The following is a 16,904-nucleotide window of genomic DNA, read 5'->3' as shown; positions in this document are numbered from 1 at the left end:
ACTGTTAACGTGCTTCAGAAAATAAAGTACTTCCTTTCCCTGTCCTCCACCCCATTCCCTGAGAAAAGCAAAAGCTAAATGGTACTTAAATCTTAGGTGCCATTTCTCATATTGTTGTCCTATGAATTTCTAGACAGCAAATTGCACATGATGAGTAACAACAAGTAGTTATATAAAACCCTCTAATATAAAGAGGGATACCTAGTGTCACAGGTAGAAGAGGTAGAAATAAATGCTGTAAATGACAGGAGAATATCATCAATTTTACATTTTGGAACAATTCTCCAGGTAAAATTTAGCTAAGTGAAGACACAGATATCTCCAATAACAACCAGCTCTTATCTAGTTCTGCAGTTTAAATTACACTGAAGAATAATACATAAATGCTCCTAACACCAATAATTTACCTAGAAACCATGATTTGCAAGGTAAATAATCTGTGTGTTAACTGCACTTTATTCCTAAAAGTACTCTGAAGAATGATGAATCAAAAGGAAAACATTCTTAACAGAACAATCAGTTTAAGGACAGTATATAAAAGTAGTTTCCGCTACTTTGAAATGAGGGAAATGAACCAGAAAATTTGGAAGATGCCCTCTAAGTGTGACTCTAAGTAAAATTAACTCTGAGGTCCAAAAGCTGTCAACCTTTCAGAAGTATGATGAGTGTTCATACTCCCTTTCTGTGAGAAGAATGTGTGGGAGAAAAAGAAAAGGAAAAGGACTCCACACTCCCATATCAACCTTTAAAAATCTGTGGAGGGGTAGGCAGACGGCAAGGAGGGCACAGGTAACAGGACTACCACAGGTAAACCATTCTTCAGTGATCCAGCAGGACTCTAAGGTAGAGAGGCAACACATCTATCTATCTCCTCAAAAAGATTCTGAACCCCAAACTGTATCTTTTTCTAAAATGAATAAACTAAAAGGAAAGGTACTTGATGTAATAAAAGGAGATACAGATAAGGGAAGTAGATGGACACCAAAAGCAACTTACACTCACTTCACAATTTTGTATGACACCATCCAAGTCAATCCATCCTTCCACACCATAAGCTATCATTTATAGAGTGCCTAACGATATACCAAGTTCTATGCTTTATGCTTAGATAGACTCTCATTTAAATCCTCACACCAACCTGGCACTGCCACCATTTTACAGATGGGGGCATAAGAAGGTTAAGTTTACACAAATAATGAATTGCAAAACCTGGACACACCCCCATTTACCTGACCTCAAAGGTGAGGCTTCTTCTGTGTGTCTCTATTTTCTGGATAGTTTACATTCTCAAAATTACCCATGGTACACAAATATTAATTTAAGAACCACAACCACTAACTGCTTCATAGACAAAGTTAGACATAAGCACCAATCACTGGATTAAATTAAGTATAAGAAGTAAAGTTAGTCTAGACTTCTGTCCCTACAACATCTTTATTCTCATCTAACCTTCTGCCATCCACATAAATCTGATGCCAGAACTTGGTTTGAATCTTAAGAGAGAAAAAAAATCTTACTAAGAAACGTAGCTTTTCATGCACTAACATATAAATATTTACAGATTTCTGAAACTGCTGAGATTTTATAGATTTCAATAATAACAAGTTTTACTAATGTCACAAAATGCACTGTAATCACTGAATAGATATCTTTTCGCCTCCATCATTACCCACAATCCACACATCAAATAATTATAGATGCCTTTTATGCTCTAGAATTTAAACTTGCAAGTTGATATGCAAAAGCTGTGCTTCAGAACTATACAATCCATTACTGCAAAATAAACTGCAGTATTCAGAACAATTCCAAGAAGTGAAAGAAATAAAAACTGACCTTCATGAGATGCTGATTTATCCATTTTGTAAATGTTTTCTTCTGAACTTTGTCCCGTTCATCTGGAAGAAAAAAATATATATGAAGATAAGTTTGGTAAAATATGTGAATAGATAACTTTGTGATCATGAATATAAACAAAAATGAGATGTTTAAAAGATACGGTTCAGTGCATTCAACGTTTCTTGTTAAATTTTGGCAACTTCAGGCTATCTGTAAGAAAGTGTTAAAGAGCTGTTTGTCAGGTTGGTCTCTTCCCAGTACTGCATTTACCAATATTCCTCCATTAAACAAATGCCCTCTGCCCCTCTGTACCATAAGCCCTCATCACCACCACCGCCACCACCATGAAGTTGTCTAACCTAAGTCTTGTCCTTGCACTGAATTTCCCAAAGCACTTTAACACATGTACACCTCATTTGCTCTTCATAGTCATAAGAGGGAGGGTAGGAAGTGTTACTCCCATTTTGTAGAATAAGAAATCAAGACTTAACAAGGATAAAAGACTTGTTCATGATTACCCAGCAAATACTTTCAAGTCTCAACAAGTAGACTCTGGCTGAATATTAATTATTCTGCTTAATTATTCAGTGGAATCACTATGCTTTTATATATATATATAGAGAGAGAGAGAGAGAGAGTCTCACTCTGTCACCCAGGCTGGAGTGCAGTGGTGTGATCTTGGCTCACTGCAACCTTCACCTCATTGCAACCTCCATCTCTGCCTCCTGGGCTCAAGTGATTCTCCTGCCTCAGCCTCCCAAGTAGCTGGGACTACAGGTGTGCACCACCATGCCCAGCTAATAAGAGTTTTGCCATGTTGACCAGGCTGGTCGCGAACTCCTGACCTCAGGTGATCTGCCCACCTCAGTTTCCCAAAGTGCTGGGATTACAGGCGTGAGCCACCACACCGGCCTATGCTATTTCTTTCCTAGATTCCTGTGTTGAATTGTATGATAACAAAGAAATGCCCCAACGTAGCTTCACTGTGGACAGTGCTATCCTGCCCTGCTTACTACAGACTACAAAGGAAAGTAAGAGAAGTTTTCTTCTGATTTAAGGAGAAAGAGCAATTGGAATGCTGTGGTTCATCAAGTTATTATTTCAAAGGAGAATGATAATCATCCAACACCTAGAGCTAGCATTCAAAACTCTACTACCTTCCTCCTCCCTACCTCCAGACGGCAATTCCTTACTTTCTTATTTCCTTCTTCTCTCCTTCCTGCCTCCAGGGCTACCTTTTTCTCCCTCCCTGGTGGTCTTCTTTCCTCTCCCACCACAACTCAGATGTTCTCCATCCTTTCCCTGGGGGTAAGATATATCTCAGGCTCTTTCTTTGCCTCTTTTTCTCATTCTTCATCCCTAACCCCCATAAACTATTGTAATATAACTTACAATAGTTCATCTTATTTGTTAAAAGTATTTATGTTCTCTAAAATAATTTGAATGTAAACAAAAGTATGTAACCAACTGGGGAAAATATGTGCAACATGAGACAAATGTTACTAATGTTATTACAAAAAAAACAGCAATAAGAAAGAAAAAGATTAACATCTTAATACATAAGTGGGCAAAAGCAGTTAATCAATTTTTTTAAAATTAATGCCCAAGGGTCAGGTGCGGTGGCTTATGCCTCTAATCTCAGCACTTTGGGAGGCCAATGCAGGCAGATTGTTTGAGCCCAGGAGCTGGAGACTAGCCTGGGCAAGATGATGAAATCTGTATTTACAAAAAAAAAAATACTAAAATTAGCCAGACATGGTGGCATGCACACATAGTCCCAGTTACTTGAGAGGCTGGGGTGAGCAGGTCATTTGAGCTCAGTGATGGCGCCACTGTACTCCAGCCTAGGTGACACAGGAAGACCTTGTCTCAAAAATAAATAAATAAAATAACAATAAAAATGTAATTCACACAGGTACTCAACCTCACTAACAAATAATAATAATATAAAATAACACAGGTAAAGCTTTCTCACCTATCAAATTGCCAAGATTTTATTTTATTTTTTAATTTCACGTTGAAAAGGACACAGGAAATAGACATACATATTGCTAATGAAAATATAATTTAATTTAAACTTTCTAGACCTGCATTGTTCAGTACTGTAGCCACTAGTCACATATGCCTATTTAAGTTTAAACCAAAGTAATTACAGCAAAATAAAATTAACAGTTCAATTTCTTTGTCGCACTAGTCACAATTCAAGTGCTTGACAGTCACATGTCACTAACAGCTAACATATTGAAAAGTACACAAACAGAACATTCCAATTATCACAGAAATTTCTATCAGACAGGACTGCTCCAGAACAAAGCTCTACTGGACAGCGCTGTTTTAGAATAATTTGATATAGAATAATGCCATCATCACAGAAATTTCTGTCAGACAGTGCTGCTCTAAAACAAAGCTCCACTGGACAACATTGCTAGGCAACAATTGGTCGATATACATAAAAAGCCCCCAAAATATCTACAACCTTTCCCAGCAAATTTACTTCTAAAATATATGCTGAAGTTACAATGATAGTATGTACAAAATGTAACTAATATAAATCAGAATGTTTACAATAGGAAAATAAAAATTCTGAAAAAACACAAATGTCCAAGATAAGGAAATAAAGAAATTTTAGTAAAGCAATACAATGGATTGTTCAGATTCAACTCGTTGTAAAACTACTCAGTGACAGCACTGTCACTTTGAGTTCTCCTATTTGAATGCCAATAAGAAGCGGGGGTGGAGAGGGCATATAACATAGTTTTTATTTCATAAGCATTTCTTCTCCAAAGTATCTCCAAGAAACCCCTTCCATTTCCTACCACTGTCAGGGAGAAACAAAAGGTACTTATATACAGCCTATCTTTTGATTCTGTCAATAACACCTTTTCAGTGCCCCAAACTTCTAATCTACTTCTTAATATTGAGTATTTAAACATTGGAGAAAGAGCTGCAGAAAGCATTCCCAGACAGAAGTTTGCTAATTCTGAATATAAGTGCTCAGAATTTATACTAAAATTGTTTTTTCTTTGTTTTGTTTTGTTTGAGACAGAGTCTCACTCTGTTGCCCAGGCTAGACTGCAGTGACACAATCTTGGCTCACTGCAACCTCCACCTCCCCGGGCTCAAGTGATCCTCCTACCTCAGCCTCCCGAGGAGCTGGGACTACAGGTGCATGTCACCACACCTGACAAATTTTTGTATGTTTTGCAGAGATGGGGTTTCCCTATGTTGCCCAGGCTGATCTCGAACACCTGAACTCATGCCATCCACCCACCTTGGCCTCCCAGAGTGCTGGGATTACAGATGTGAGCCACTGTGCCTGACCCTAAAATTGTTATATTTGCCTGATTCCAAATGTAAAACCCCCAGACACTTTGCTTATAACTGCTGTCAAAAGCCATGATATTATAATTGTGAACCACTAATATTACCCACAAAATATTTATTAATTCCTCTGTTGGCCCCTTAGGGGTATCATCTATACCTCATTCATCTTTGTCTACCACGTACTAGATGCCATAGTGCTTCTATGCTGCAATGCCTCTATGCGCTCAACAAACAGACGCCCGTTGTGTGAAATAATCTTATTTCAGGAAAGACAATCCAACTCAGGAAAACAATGTAGATTTATTTGTATACATATATATACAATAGTATATACAACTACCTCTCTTAAACCAATAATGGTGTCTTAAATGTCTTTCAACCTTGCTATTCCTAAACAGTTCCAAATGAACCTAAATTACCAATTTGTACGTAAAGCAAGAACAAGGAAATGGAAACAATGTACTAGCCCTCTTCACGATAAGTGCAGATTCTGTACTTCCCTCATTTACTCACTCTTCATCCTAGCATCTATCCGGTCATTTAATGACTCCAGTGCCATGGTGGTGCTGGTATCAAAGGGGTGTGAACCACAGCAACTCCATCTTGAATAGGAGCTGGTGAAAGGACGCTGAGACCTACTGCACTGCATTCTCAGACGGCGAAGGCATTCTAAGTCACAGGTTGAGATAGGAGGTCAGCACAAGATATAGGCCATAAAGACCTTGCTAATAAAACAGATTACAGTAAAGAAGCTGGCAAAAACCCACCGAAACCAAGATGGCAATGAGAATGACCTCTGGTTATCCTCACTAAGACACTCCCACCAGCGCCACGACAGTTTACAAATGCCATGGCAACATCAGGAAGTCACCCTATATGGTTTAACAAGGGGAGGCATGAATAATCCAACCCTTGTTTAGCATATCATCAAGAAATAATCATAAAAATGAGCAATCAGCAGCCCTCAGGGCTGCTCTGTCAATGGAGTAGTCATTCTTTATTCTTGGCTCACTGCAACCTCCACCTCCCAGGTTCAAGCAATTCTCCTGCCTCAGTCTCCCGAGTAGCTGGGATCACAGGCATGCACCACCATATCCAGCTAAGTTTTGTATTTTTAGTAAAGACAGTGTTTCGCTATGTTAGCCAGGCTATTGAACTCTTGACCTCAGGTGATCCTCCTGCCTTGGCCTCCCAAAGTGCTAGGATTATAGGAATGAGCCACCGCACCCAGCCTACTTTCTTAATAAACTTGCTTTCACTTTACTCTATGGACTCGCCCTGAATTCTCTCAGGCGTGAGATCCAAGAACCCTCTCTTGGGGTCTGAATCTGGACCCCTGTCCTGTAACACTGTCCTCTAACAGGCTGCAGAGAAAGCACTGGTTTTGGTCTCTGAAACTCATCACCTGGAGAAGACACCTGACAGGAAGGCAGTGTGATAAGCACGTCAACTGAGAGAAGTACATGGCACTCACCATGCATGCAAGCACAAAAGAGAAGAAGCAACCTCATCCAGGGCAGTCAGGTAGGGCTTAAAGGAGAGCAAGGAGCACAGCAAGACAGAAGCCAGCCATGTGTGAATTTCTCCACCAAAAAGAAACCCTGACTTAATCATTTAAATTGAGACAGCCTTGGTTAGGACCCAATTCTTATGATTCCCTACAGAGTTGCTTCCACTATCCCTAAGACACTGTCATTTTCAAATGGAAGTGCTGACCACATCTCAGTCACAGACAGGGAGCTGGGGAATCTGGCTGCATGATGTGATGTGAACTTTGGACAAGTGATTGCAAACAATGGAAGTTCTGTGCCAAAGTCTAGCACTCATACCACATTTTCAGCAGTGCTTTTCTAAGCATCCAGCAAAAAGAAAACAGTAAAAAAAAAAAAATTACTTCCTAGGTAATATCCATGCTATTCCCATTAATTAACAACCAAGGCCCTGATGCTAAATCCTCAAGAAAAAAAATTTTAATAATGCATTAAAAATCTTTATAATTCAAGAAGAGAGCCTCCATATCAAGTCACAAAATAAATTTAATGTATTATGTGTATTATATAAACCCTTTTCCTCTTGGGTACAAAAGGGTTAACAAAATAGATTTCTTTTTTTCTAAGTGAATAAAAACTGGTCCTATAGTTCAAGGAACATAAAGTAAAACACAGATTCTATAGATAAATTGGCTAATTACTTACCCAAGTGGTATGTTAAGAAAGCTGATTTAGTCAAATAACTTACCTCTAAGTACAGAGGATAAATTCACTTAAATAACTATACAAAGATTCTTTTGATCAATGAGGTGTTCTTATTATTGTTGTTGTGCTAGAGGCTCAAAAGCACTGCTAATAACATGGTCTTTGGTACGTACTACTAAGGTAATATCTCGGAATTTTTATCTGTACCAAAGTACATAAGATACAAAGACTAAAGCTAAATAACACACAGAATTCATAAATTCTGATACTGTTTTCTGAATTGATCATGGTTTAAAAGAAAAGGTGTAGGCTATAAACAGTAACAGGCTATACCTTTTCTTTTAAACCACAATCAACTTAAATGAATCCCATTCAAATACCAAAGTAAGCCCTTTAACATGAGAAGGTTCCACAATGCTACGGTACTGAGAAAAGAGTTCGTGTGAATTTTAAAGACTTCAACTTTCTTCAAGAGAGTAGCCTAGAGTCAGAGAATAATTTAAGTCTGGGAAGACTTTCTAAATCACACTATTTTCCATACACATTATTTCAAAAGGGAGTTATTTCAAAAGGGAGTATTCCAGATTTCACCATCTAATTTTCCAATTACAAGTCTCATAATGGTTCTTTATTTCGTTTCAGTTAGAGATGTCTAACACTGAGATTTATATTTAGGGCAATGTTGCTATGGCAACAAAAAGGGAAAATCTTTCCTGTCATTTTACACCTGATCTTAGCCAAAAGGCCGAGAAGCTTTTCCTGTCATTTTAAACAATTCTATAAAACCAACAGAATGATAATTTTGAATGAACCTTTATAACAATCCTCTATATGAAAATTATTTCACTTATAGATTAAATTTTAAATTAAAATATATATTTATATCCCCCTTATAAAGTGTAACAGCTGAAAATATGTGACACTGCTGAAGACAAAGAATAACAGAATGGGGGGGCAAATAAATGCAAAAAGAGCACTGATTATTATAATCTATATTGACTGGTTTTCAGTGAAATCCAAACAAAGCTAAACTCACTGAGTACCACACACACAGTAAGTATTAAGATTATATAAATACATATTCTGTGGACAACAATGTGGGGGAGTTCTCCTCAGGGAGCCTCAGAAGTTGTCCTGATTTCAGCACAGGTTTTTGAAAGGTGCCCCATAATCAGCAAAACTATCGCCATGCAAACCAAAGCAGGTAGTGCAACTTTCCCTTCCCAGTTCTGAAAACATGAAAGTGATACTATACGTGATACTACTAACCCATACAGCACATCAGTCCCACCAGCTTTGCGTTCCAATCTTGACCATTTTTCACAAGCTGTCCCATCATTCTGCAGGAAATCTGTGCGGCACTTCCCTAATCTCTCTCCGTACAAACTCTGATGTGTCAGAGTCCTGTTAACTTTCTATGCAGAAAAGAAAACACTGACTAGACACTCCTACTTACAAGCTGAAAACTGGTCAACACCTCCTTTTAAACAAACATTAGCAAAGCCAGACTCCTCTGTTATTTTTGCAGAGGACATATACAGCTATTACTAAAAAGAAACTAAATTGTCTATTTCTCTTTTTCATTTTAAAGCTGTTCATAAGAAGTCTTTTAAAAGAAGAGAGTTTTAATTCCCTTTTTATGTTTTGCAATGAGCCAAACCAATAGGATGTTAGATTTCACAGCTGAACTAACTCATCACATTCTCTCTTCTAACACCCCAGGCAGAATTCCCTCACAATTTAAAAAAAAAAAAAAAAATCCAGCCTAACTTGTTTAACTTATCCCTGATATGTGAGCTAGGAATATGATTTGGAAGGATCACTTTTGTAGGCTCGGCACACATCCTTCTGGAAGTAACTCACTCTTGGCCATTTCTTTATGTATACTTTATAGATAAATTTTCATTTGGATTTCACAACAATTCTGCACTGTCCTTACTTCAAAGCTGTGAAAATCAAAGTTGTAGAGATTAAGAATCTAGCCTAAAATTCCACCGCCACAGTGGGATCTTAAGTGTGATTCCAAACCGTTTATGTCTTCAAATAGGACCCCTAATCTAATAATGCAGGAAAAGCAGGGTGCCTCCAGTTTAGGAGCACTCCACTTCTAGGTATGAATAAATGAATAATGAAAAGTCAAGAAATGAGAATCCCTGTTCTAAACAAGCAAAAGACCAACTATCTTTGGCATTTCTATGTTTGTGTGAAACATTAGACCAATAGACCTTCCTGAATAGAAACTGTACTCACAGTTAACTCCAAAACAACCAACAAAAATGATCACTACTTATTTCAGCAAAAGAGAACCAGCATTCAATCATACCACCACAATACTGCTGGATTAATAGTTGCCAAGATGCTTTGAAATATCTTCATATGATTTTCTAACCCTATTCTAAATATACCATAAATGAATAAATTGTACCAGTTCCTACTGAGAAGTTCGAAGTATCTGCTTAAATAGCCCTTCTCTTCCTATCTCTCCTTTCCCAATTATCTTTAGATCCCTTGCCTCTGCTACAGGAAAGACTGAGACTATTTTAGTGAAACTAGGATTATAATAATAAGAGCAAACATTTAGAGAACAATTATTTGCCAGGTGTTATTCTCAGTTACACACACATATAACATACATGTGCTATATGTTATACTCATAACAACCCACAGAGATTATCTCCATTTACAGATGAAGAAACTGAGGCACTTAGAGGTTAAACAACCTGCCCAGGATCACAAAGTTACCAAGAGCAGGGAATGCAGTGTGTAAAAGCATACTCAATATCATAATTTCATACTTGGAAACTAAAATTCTAACTTTTAAAAAAAAAGTTAAAAAAAAAAAATGTAAAAAGTAAGGCTTGGCCCAACTGTCAATGGTGGGAATCCACAGAAGATAAAATTTACCTTCCATAGCTTAATGATTCTAAAGAGTGGAGGGAGGGCCGGGCGTGGTGGCTCACGCCTGTAATCCCAGCACTTTGGGAGGCCGAGGCAGGTGGATCACGAGGTCAAGAGATTGAGACCATCCTGGTCAACATGGTGAAACCCCGTCTCTACTAAAAATACAAAAAAAATTAGCTGGGCATGGTGGCACGTGCCTGTAATCCCAGCTACTCAGGAGGCTGAGGCAGGAGAATTGCCTGAACCCAGGAGGCGGAGGTTGTGGTGAGCCGAGATCGCGCCATTGCACTCCAGCCTGGGTAACAAGAGCGAAACTCTGTCTCAAAAAAAAAAAAAAAAAAAAAAAAAAAAGAGTGGAGGGAGGGGAGCAGCAATGCTTTACCAAGAAGCTACATCAGAATTTAAGGCAGGGATGAGATTTCTGAGTTTAAGAACCAGATGTAAATTTTAAAAGATGGAGAAATACTTTGCAAAAGGCTCTATCTGAAAAAATAAAAATAAAAACGTAAACATGAAGTGTTGAAGCTGTGTAGAAATAATATGGAGGGAGAAGAAAAGACATCAGTTTCCCTACCACTGCTTAGAAAGAGCTTTGTGGTACAATACAGTAAAAATGTTGCAAGTGAACAGCTATAAGATTGTTGGTATTACAGAAGAAAGAAGGATGGAATAGTTGGGATCATTGAAAAGATTAGTTCCTGAAAAAGATGAACAATGGATAGCTGGTAAAAAGGGAGCTGGCTGAGAACAAATCAAAGACGCTGCACATCACCACCCAATCCCCTGCAGAATCCCATCTCAAACCACCTGTGAGCTATCAACTCACACCCAATCATCAGCTGACAGCACTGCTTCACTTTAGTGAGTGACACCTCCCTTGCCTACCTGACTTGATCTTCAACCACAGAAATCTCAGTCAACATTACTTGGTGACTGGAGGTTGTAGCTGCCACACATTGAAATGGGTAACAGGAAAAAGTTCCCACTCTCATTTTAATTGAAACATTTTACCAAATACTCATTCCCCATAGAAACATCATTATGGTTTATTTCTATTTTATAGACCTACAACTGAAGTTCATGTTCTAGTCAGTCCAACTTTCATCCACTGGTCTGTGACACCTCTGTGTGAGGACAAACTTAGAGGAAGCTATTTAATAACCCTGAGCCTTAGCCACAGCCTACTCCCCATCCACTCACCCCTCCACTCTACTTTTGTTAAAAGGAAGGTTCTTAGCAGGAAAATTCTACCAATGATATCACATGAAATTATTCATCATTAAGAAAAAGCTTGCAAAATACTTTAGGACTCCATGGGTGAAAGTATACAAATGCTGTTATTTCCCAGTAATTTCTTAGCTTAGCCACGACTGCAAAATCCCATATACATAAGGCTTACAGTTGATCTCACAATCATAAATATTGTCTGCCTCTGTTTTGGCAACAGAAAATTCTCATGTTGCTGCATGTACAAAGAAATACTGTAAGGTGCTGCTTGTGAAAAGCTTTCTTCTTGCACATTTCCAGAGAAGTATGGAAATAACAAGTCCAACACAGAGCTACAGTAAAATCTTTGGATTTATACTACCTGGCAGTACATGAAGAAATTATATAATACTAGAAATAAGACAATTTTTAAAACAAAACCATTTAAAAATATAGAAAATAATGATTTTAAAATAGTTTGGTGGGAAGAATATTTCAAAACAAGTTGTGAACCAAAAAAAAAAAAACTAAACAAATAAAACTATCAAATTTAACAGACCACTGATACAACAGCAGACAATGCAGACAAAGTTTAAAAACTCACTAGAAGAAAATACCTGTTATATATATAATATACATCAAGAATAGCCAAATAGAGTAGTAACTCCTCTTAATTAGAAAGAAAAAAGAACAGCTCCTCCTAAATTACAAATGATGTGAGCATACAGTTCATAGAAGAAATGCAAATGGCCAATATAAATATGGAGTAATACTAAAGCATCTTTGTAATCAGGAAATGCAGATAAAATGATTTCTTATCAGCATAAATTTGTAAGAATGATAATGCTGAATGCCAAGAAATGGGTAGTCCCAAGCTACTGTAATGTGGGTGTGTAAAATGGTGAAGACTTTTTTTTTTCCAGCCAGACAGGGTTTCATTCTGTCATCCAGCTAGAGTACAGCAGCATGATCATAGCTCACTGCAGATTCAACCTCCTGGACTCAAGTGATCCACTTACCTCAGCCTCCGAAGTAGCTGGATCTACAGGCTCAACCCACCATGCCCAGCTAATTTTTAAAATGTTTCTTAGAGATAGGATCTCCCTTTTTTGTCCAGACTGGTCTCCAACTCCTGGCTTCAAACAATCTTTTTGCCTTGGCTTCCCAAAGTGCTGGGATAAGAGGCATGAGCCACCATGCCCGGCCACAAACACTTTTTTCAGGGCAATTTAGTAGTGTCCATTACAACTTAAAATGCATATACTTTCTGAACCAATAACTCTACTTGCAGGAAGCAAATACTTGCTTATGATTAGCATACAAAGATGATGACTATAGCAAAATATTTGAAACAATTTAAATATCAGTCATCAAGAGACGACATGAATGAATGATAGCTCACCTTTCACTTATCCTATAAAATTTTAATAAAGGAAAATACGCACATAGTAACATAAAAGAGGTTTCCAAAATAAGTGAAAAAATGAAAAATAATAACTATATGTAAAAGGTGTATATGATGAGGAAGAGCAGTTTCATCAATAGAAGAGAAAGGAAGCTGTAAGGAGAGGGGTTGATAGATGGTGTCTTTCATATTTCATTCTACATATTTCTAGATTGAGTGCCTGTTACAAAGAGGGTTTATTTATTTGTTACTGTTAATAATAACTGTGAGGGGAAAATGTGTTTCAAGTTATTTTTCTCATTTATGTATTACATATTCTGGTGGACTTTATGGAAGATATAGAAGAAATTCTGAAACACAGACCAGAGTACCCCATTCTGATCTGAAGACAGAGTTAAGCACTTCAGGTGGGACTGGACTTGCTCTTAGGCTCATGGCTGCAGGAGGGAAGGCAGAGGGGAGAAGAAAAGGGAGGGGTGAGAGTTGGGGAGCACAGGTGTAGGTATAACTGGTGATACCTTTTTCAGAGGATGGCTGCCCAATCTGAGATACAAAATAGCGAGGCCACAGGAAGTCTCTGAAAGGAGAATCAGTTACTGAGAATACAGTCAGAAATTATACTGCATGAAGAGTCTTACTTGTTCAAAGTTTAATTGCCACAGAACAAAACAAATGGTTTTGTCAGCATTTGTCATGAATCCAGACATAACACAAGAGTAGAATGGTAGAATGTGCGAGGTAAGCTGAGATGTAAACTATATATAAATCTCTCTATACAAATGCTATGCTTTGTTGTGTATCTCCTCCTCGGCCACTACCTGCTCTCCCAATCATCAGATCCCTGCCTTCCTGTCAGTGCAGTCCCTGAGCAGCTGAGGTTCAATAGTGTTGTTGGCTGGGATCTAGAGGATCAGGTTCTGCTCTGATAAGGAATTTACTGGTATCTAGTCTCACAATTGGCTAAGAATTGAATATAAAACTCCTAGAATCTACCTTCTTCAACCTGAGCATCCTAAAAACATGTGAACATAAAGAGACTTCTAATTATAGTTATACTGCTACGACATTTAAGTATTATATATAATCTAACTTCTGATCTGAGTCATTGTTTAAGGACAGAAAGCATCTGCGACTCTTAATCTGTAACATGCTAACCTTAAGAAAACTATCAGCCTTTCTTTCTAGATCCAGAGATCTAAATAAGAATATTCCCCAAAGCATACAGATATGTAACTTGATAGAAATAAATTAAATAAGCATCATTTCTACATTACTTATATGTAAGGTAAATCCATTATATGATGAAGACCTTAAGTAATTTTGGGATTTAAAATCTTCAGTTCTGAAAACTTTTATAATTAAAACTGCTACATATATGTAAGGAAAGAAGAACAGTTCACCTTAAAAATCAAATTCATACAAGATACCTTCAAAATTTATCAAAACAGGACCTCTAGCAACTCAGATAAAAATATAGTCAACAAATTACAGGGAATACATATAGTTTTTCAGGTTTCTTTGAAATTTTATGACTTACTGGTTTCTGAGAGAATCCTTTTTCTTACCTTTATGCTATTTTCTGTCCCAACCAATAGCCTACCTGGACAACATATGCCTACATAAGTTCATTAAATAAGTAGGTGCCTTTAGACTTCAAAATATTAAAGAAAATATATTCCTGTATATGGTTGCATATATGGTTATGGTTGTATATGGTTGCATACCCTGTATGTGGTTTCACTAGACTGTATTTGGTAGACTTTGGTAGGCAGCTATGGTAAGGACAAAAAACAAGACTTAGGAATCAGTAGGAGGCAAGGAATCTGCATAAACCTGAGTTCAAATATGAGCATCAACACTGGCTAGCAATTTCAGCTTGGGAAAATGATTTAACTTCCGTGCAAGTCAAGTTTTCTCATCTATAAAATAGAATCATATTCACACAGTATTGTTATAAGCACCAAATGTGATAATATATAATATAGATAATGTAGTAGGCACTCAAGAAATATACTGGCTTCCTAGTCACTGTAATTAAATCAGCAAATTCATATCAAGCACCTGCAATAAACATCAAAGTCATAACACTATGCACTACAGAATTTCACAACATCTCACAACACTCTTACTGATGCATTTATGGATCATCATCCCCTTCTTACTGATTTTTTTAAACTAAATTTCAAAGAATATAATCTAGCCCAAGGTTTCTGTATGCAAGGAAACAGCAGAGCTGGAATTTGGCCCAGATATTCTAATAGCCTTTCCACTACACAGAATTAAAAGGTAAGAGTGAATCAAACGCATATAGCATCCAACATGAAGGAACTGGAACAGAACATAAGATAAACAGATGTGATTTCCTACTATACCAATTCCAGAAAAAGAAAAACCAAAATAAAATGTCCTTGGCTGTTAAGGAATCAAGCCCTTCACTAAATAAACTGCATAAAAGTCCCCTATATTGTAAATTTAAAAAGGTACAGAGAAATTTGCATTCTTCTCAAGGTGACAGTATAAATCAATCAAGGTCAAAATAAGAGCTTAAGCCAGGCACAGTGGCTCACACCTGTAATCTTAGCTCTTTGGGAAGCTAAGGCGGACAGATCACCTCAGGTCTTGAGACCAGCCTGGCCAACATGTGAACCCTGTGTCTATCAAAAATACAAAAAATTAGCCAGGCGTGGTGGCATGCGCCTGTAGTCCCACCTATGTGGGAGACTGAGGCAGGAGAATCGCTTGAACCCAGGAGGCGGAGGTTGCAGTGAGCCAAGATCAGGCCACTGCACTCTAGTCTGGGTGACACTGCATGCCAGCCTGGGTGACAGAGCAAGACTCTGTCTCGAAAAAATAAAAAGATAAGAGCTTGGGAGTTCTTGTCTTCCTCTGACACTATACATTACTATACAGTGGAATGCTCTAATTCTGTTTACCCTGAATATAATCAGAGTCTTTCTTGATAAGTATTGACTGGTACCACGAATATGGCCTAAGGAATAAAATCAGATATACCTTAATACATGGCCTAATACTTACATAGAAGTTCCATTTTTCATGAAAAAGGGTGATCTAGAATTCTTAGTAACTACTTTCATATCACTGGTCTCTTTAATTTGACCAGGGAGTTTAAAAGCATTTTCTCAGGTTGGGAGGCCACACTTTTTAAGGCAATGGAAATTACAGGTATGATTCGAATGCGTAACACTTTTCACTCCTGTAATAGAAAAGGGCCAGTCACAGAGTGAGTCAGCAGCAGGAATAAACAGGTGGGGAACACCGAAGACAACTGTCCTGAACCACTGGAAAAAAATTTTCATTCTGGGTCTGTTCATAATTACATGGCCTCCCACTTTAAGTTTCTTATTTAAGTGTAGTTTACAGCTGGTGTAGACAAGTGCTTTAGTTACAGGATCACCATGCATGCCCCAGCAGGCTTTAGGAACCACACTCCAGGTAACCCAACACCATCCCAGAAGGGCTCTGCTGCTACCACCTCCATCACTGCGGCCCTCTCGCTGCAGTCACACCCAGGAGCACAGATGAGCAAGAGGAAAAGCACACATTAAATGTTAAGTGTCTGGAGTGCCCGCAGGCTTCTCTATGAGGTGTATTTCCTCTTGGGGAAAAGATTTTCAAACCTGTTTTTGATAGGGACTCATTCTCCCAGTGAATACTTACCCAAAACACAACATGTAAAACAGACAGAGATAAAGTAGCTCTGGTTGTAGTCAGAAGAGAAAAGAACTTCCCCCAGCTTAGCCCACTAGAAAATATCAGCTTGGGTTGACCATCTCCATGCCTCAACTTTCTAGCAAACTCTTGCCTTGTCCACTTGCTTTTCCTGGAAACCAAAGGCAAACTTTGAAGAAGTAGACACTCTTCTCAGATCTCCTTACAGACATTTTAAAAATACTCTACACTTCTTTATTATCTACCATGAGAACAGTGGTCTCAGACTTTCAAATTCCACAGCCCCTCCTATCTATCTTCATGAGAAAGTAACATGGTCACCTTCTAGTCCCTAAGGCAAAAAAGAA

General features: G+C 37.9%; 1 protein-coding gene across 23 annotated transcripts in view; it reads right to left on the bottom strand.

Moving 5' to 3' along the window:
- DST (dystonin) overlaps positions 1-16,904 on the bottom strand; it is a 497,116-nt gene that overhangs the window by 269,931 nt on the left and 210,281 nt on the right. For all 23 annotated transcript variants that reach the window (XM_064360963.1, XM_064360947.1, XM_064360946.1 and 20 more), the window contains one exon: positions 1,834-1,895. In XM_064360963.1, coding sequence (XP_064217033.1) covers positions 1,834-1,895 — 62 coding nt within the window. The remainder of the gene's footprint in view (positions 1-1,833; positions 1,896-16,904) is intronic.

This window comes from Aotus nancymaae, unplaced genomic scaffold (genome assembly GCF_030222135.1).
Source record: "Aotus nancymaae isolate 86718 unplaced genomic scaffold, 86718_ANA_hifiasm-v0.15.2.pri h1tg000040l, whole genome shotgun sequence".
Taxonomy (NCBI): Eukaryota; Metazoa; Chordata; class Mammalia; order Primates; family Aotidae; genus Aotus; species Aotus nancymaae.
This window is presented reverse-complemented; position numbering and strand designations above follow the sequence as displayed.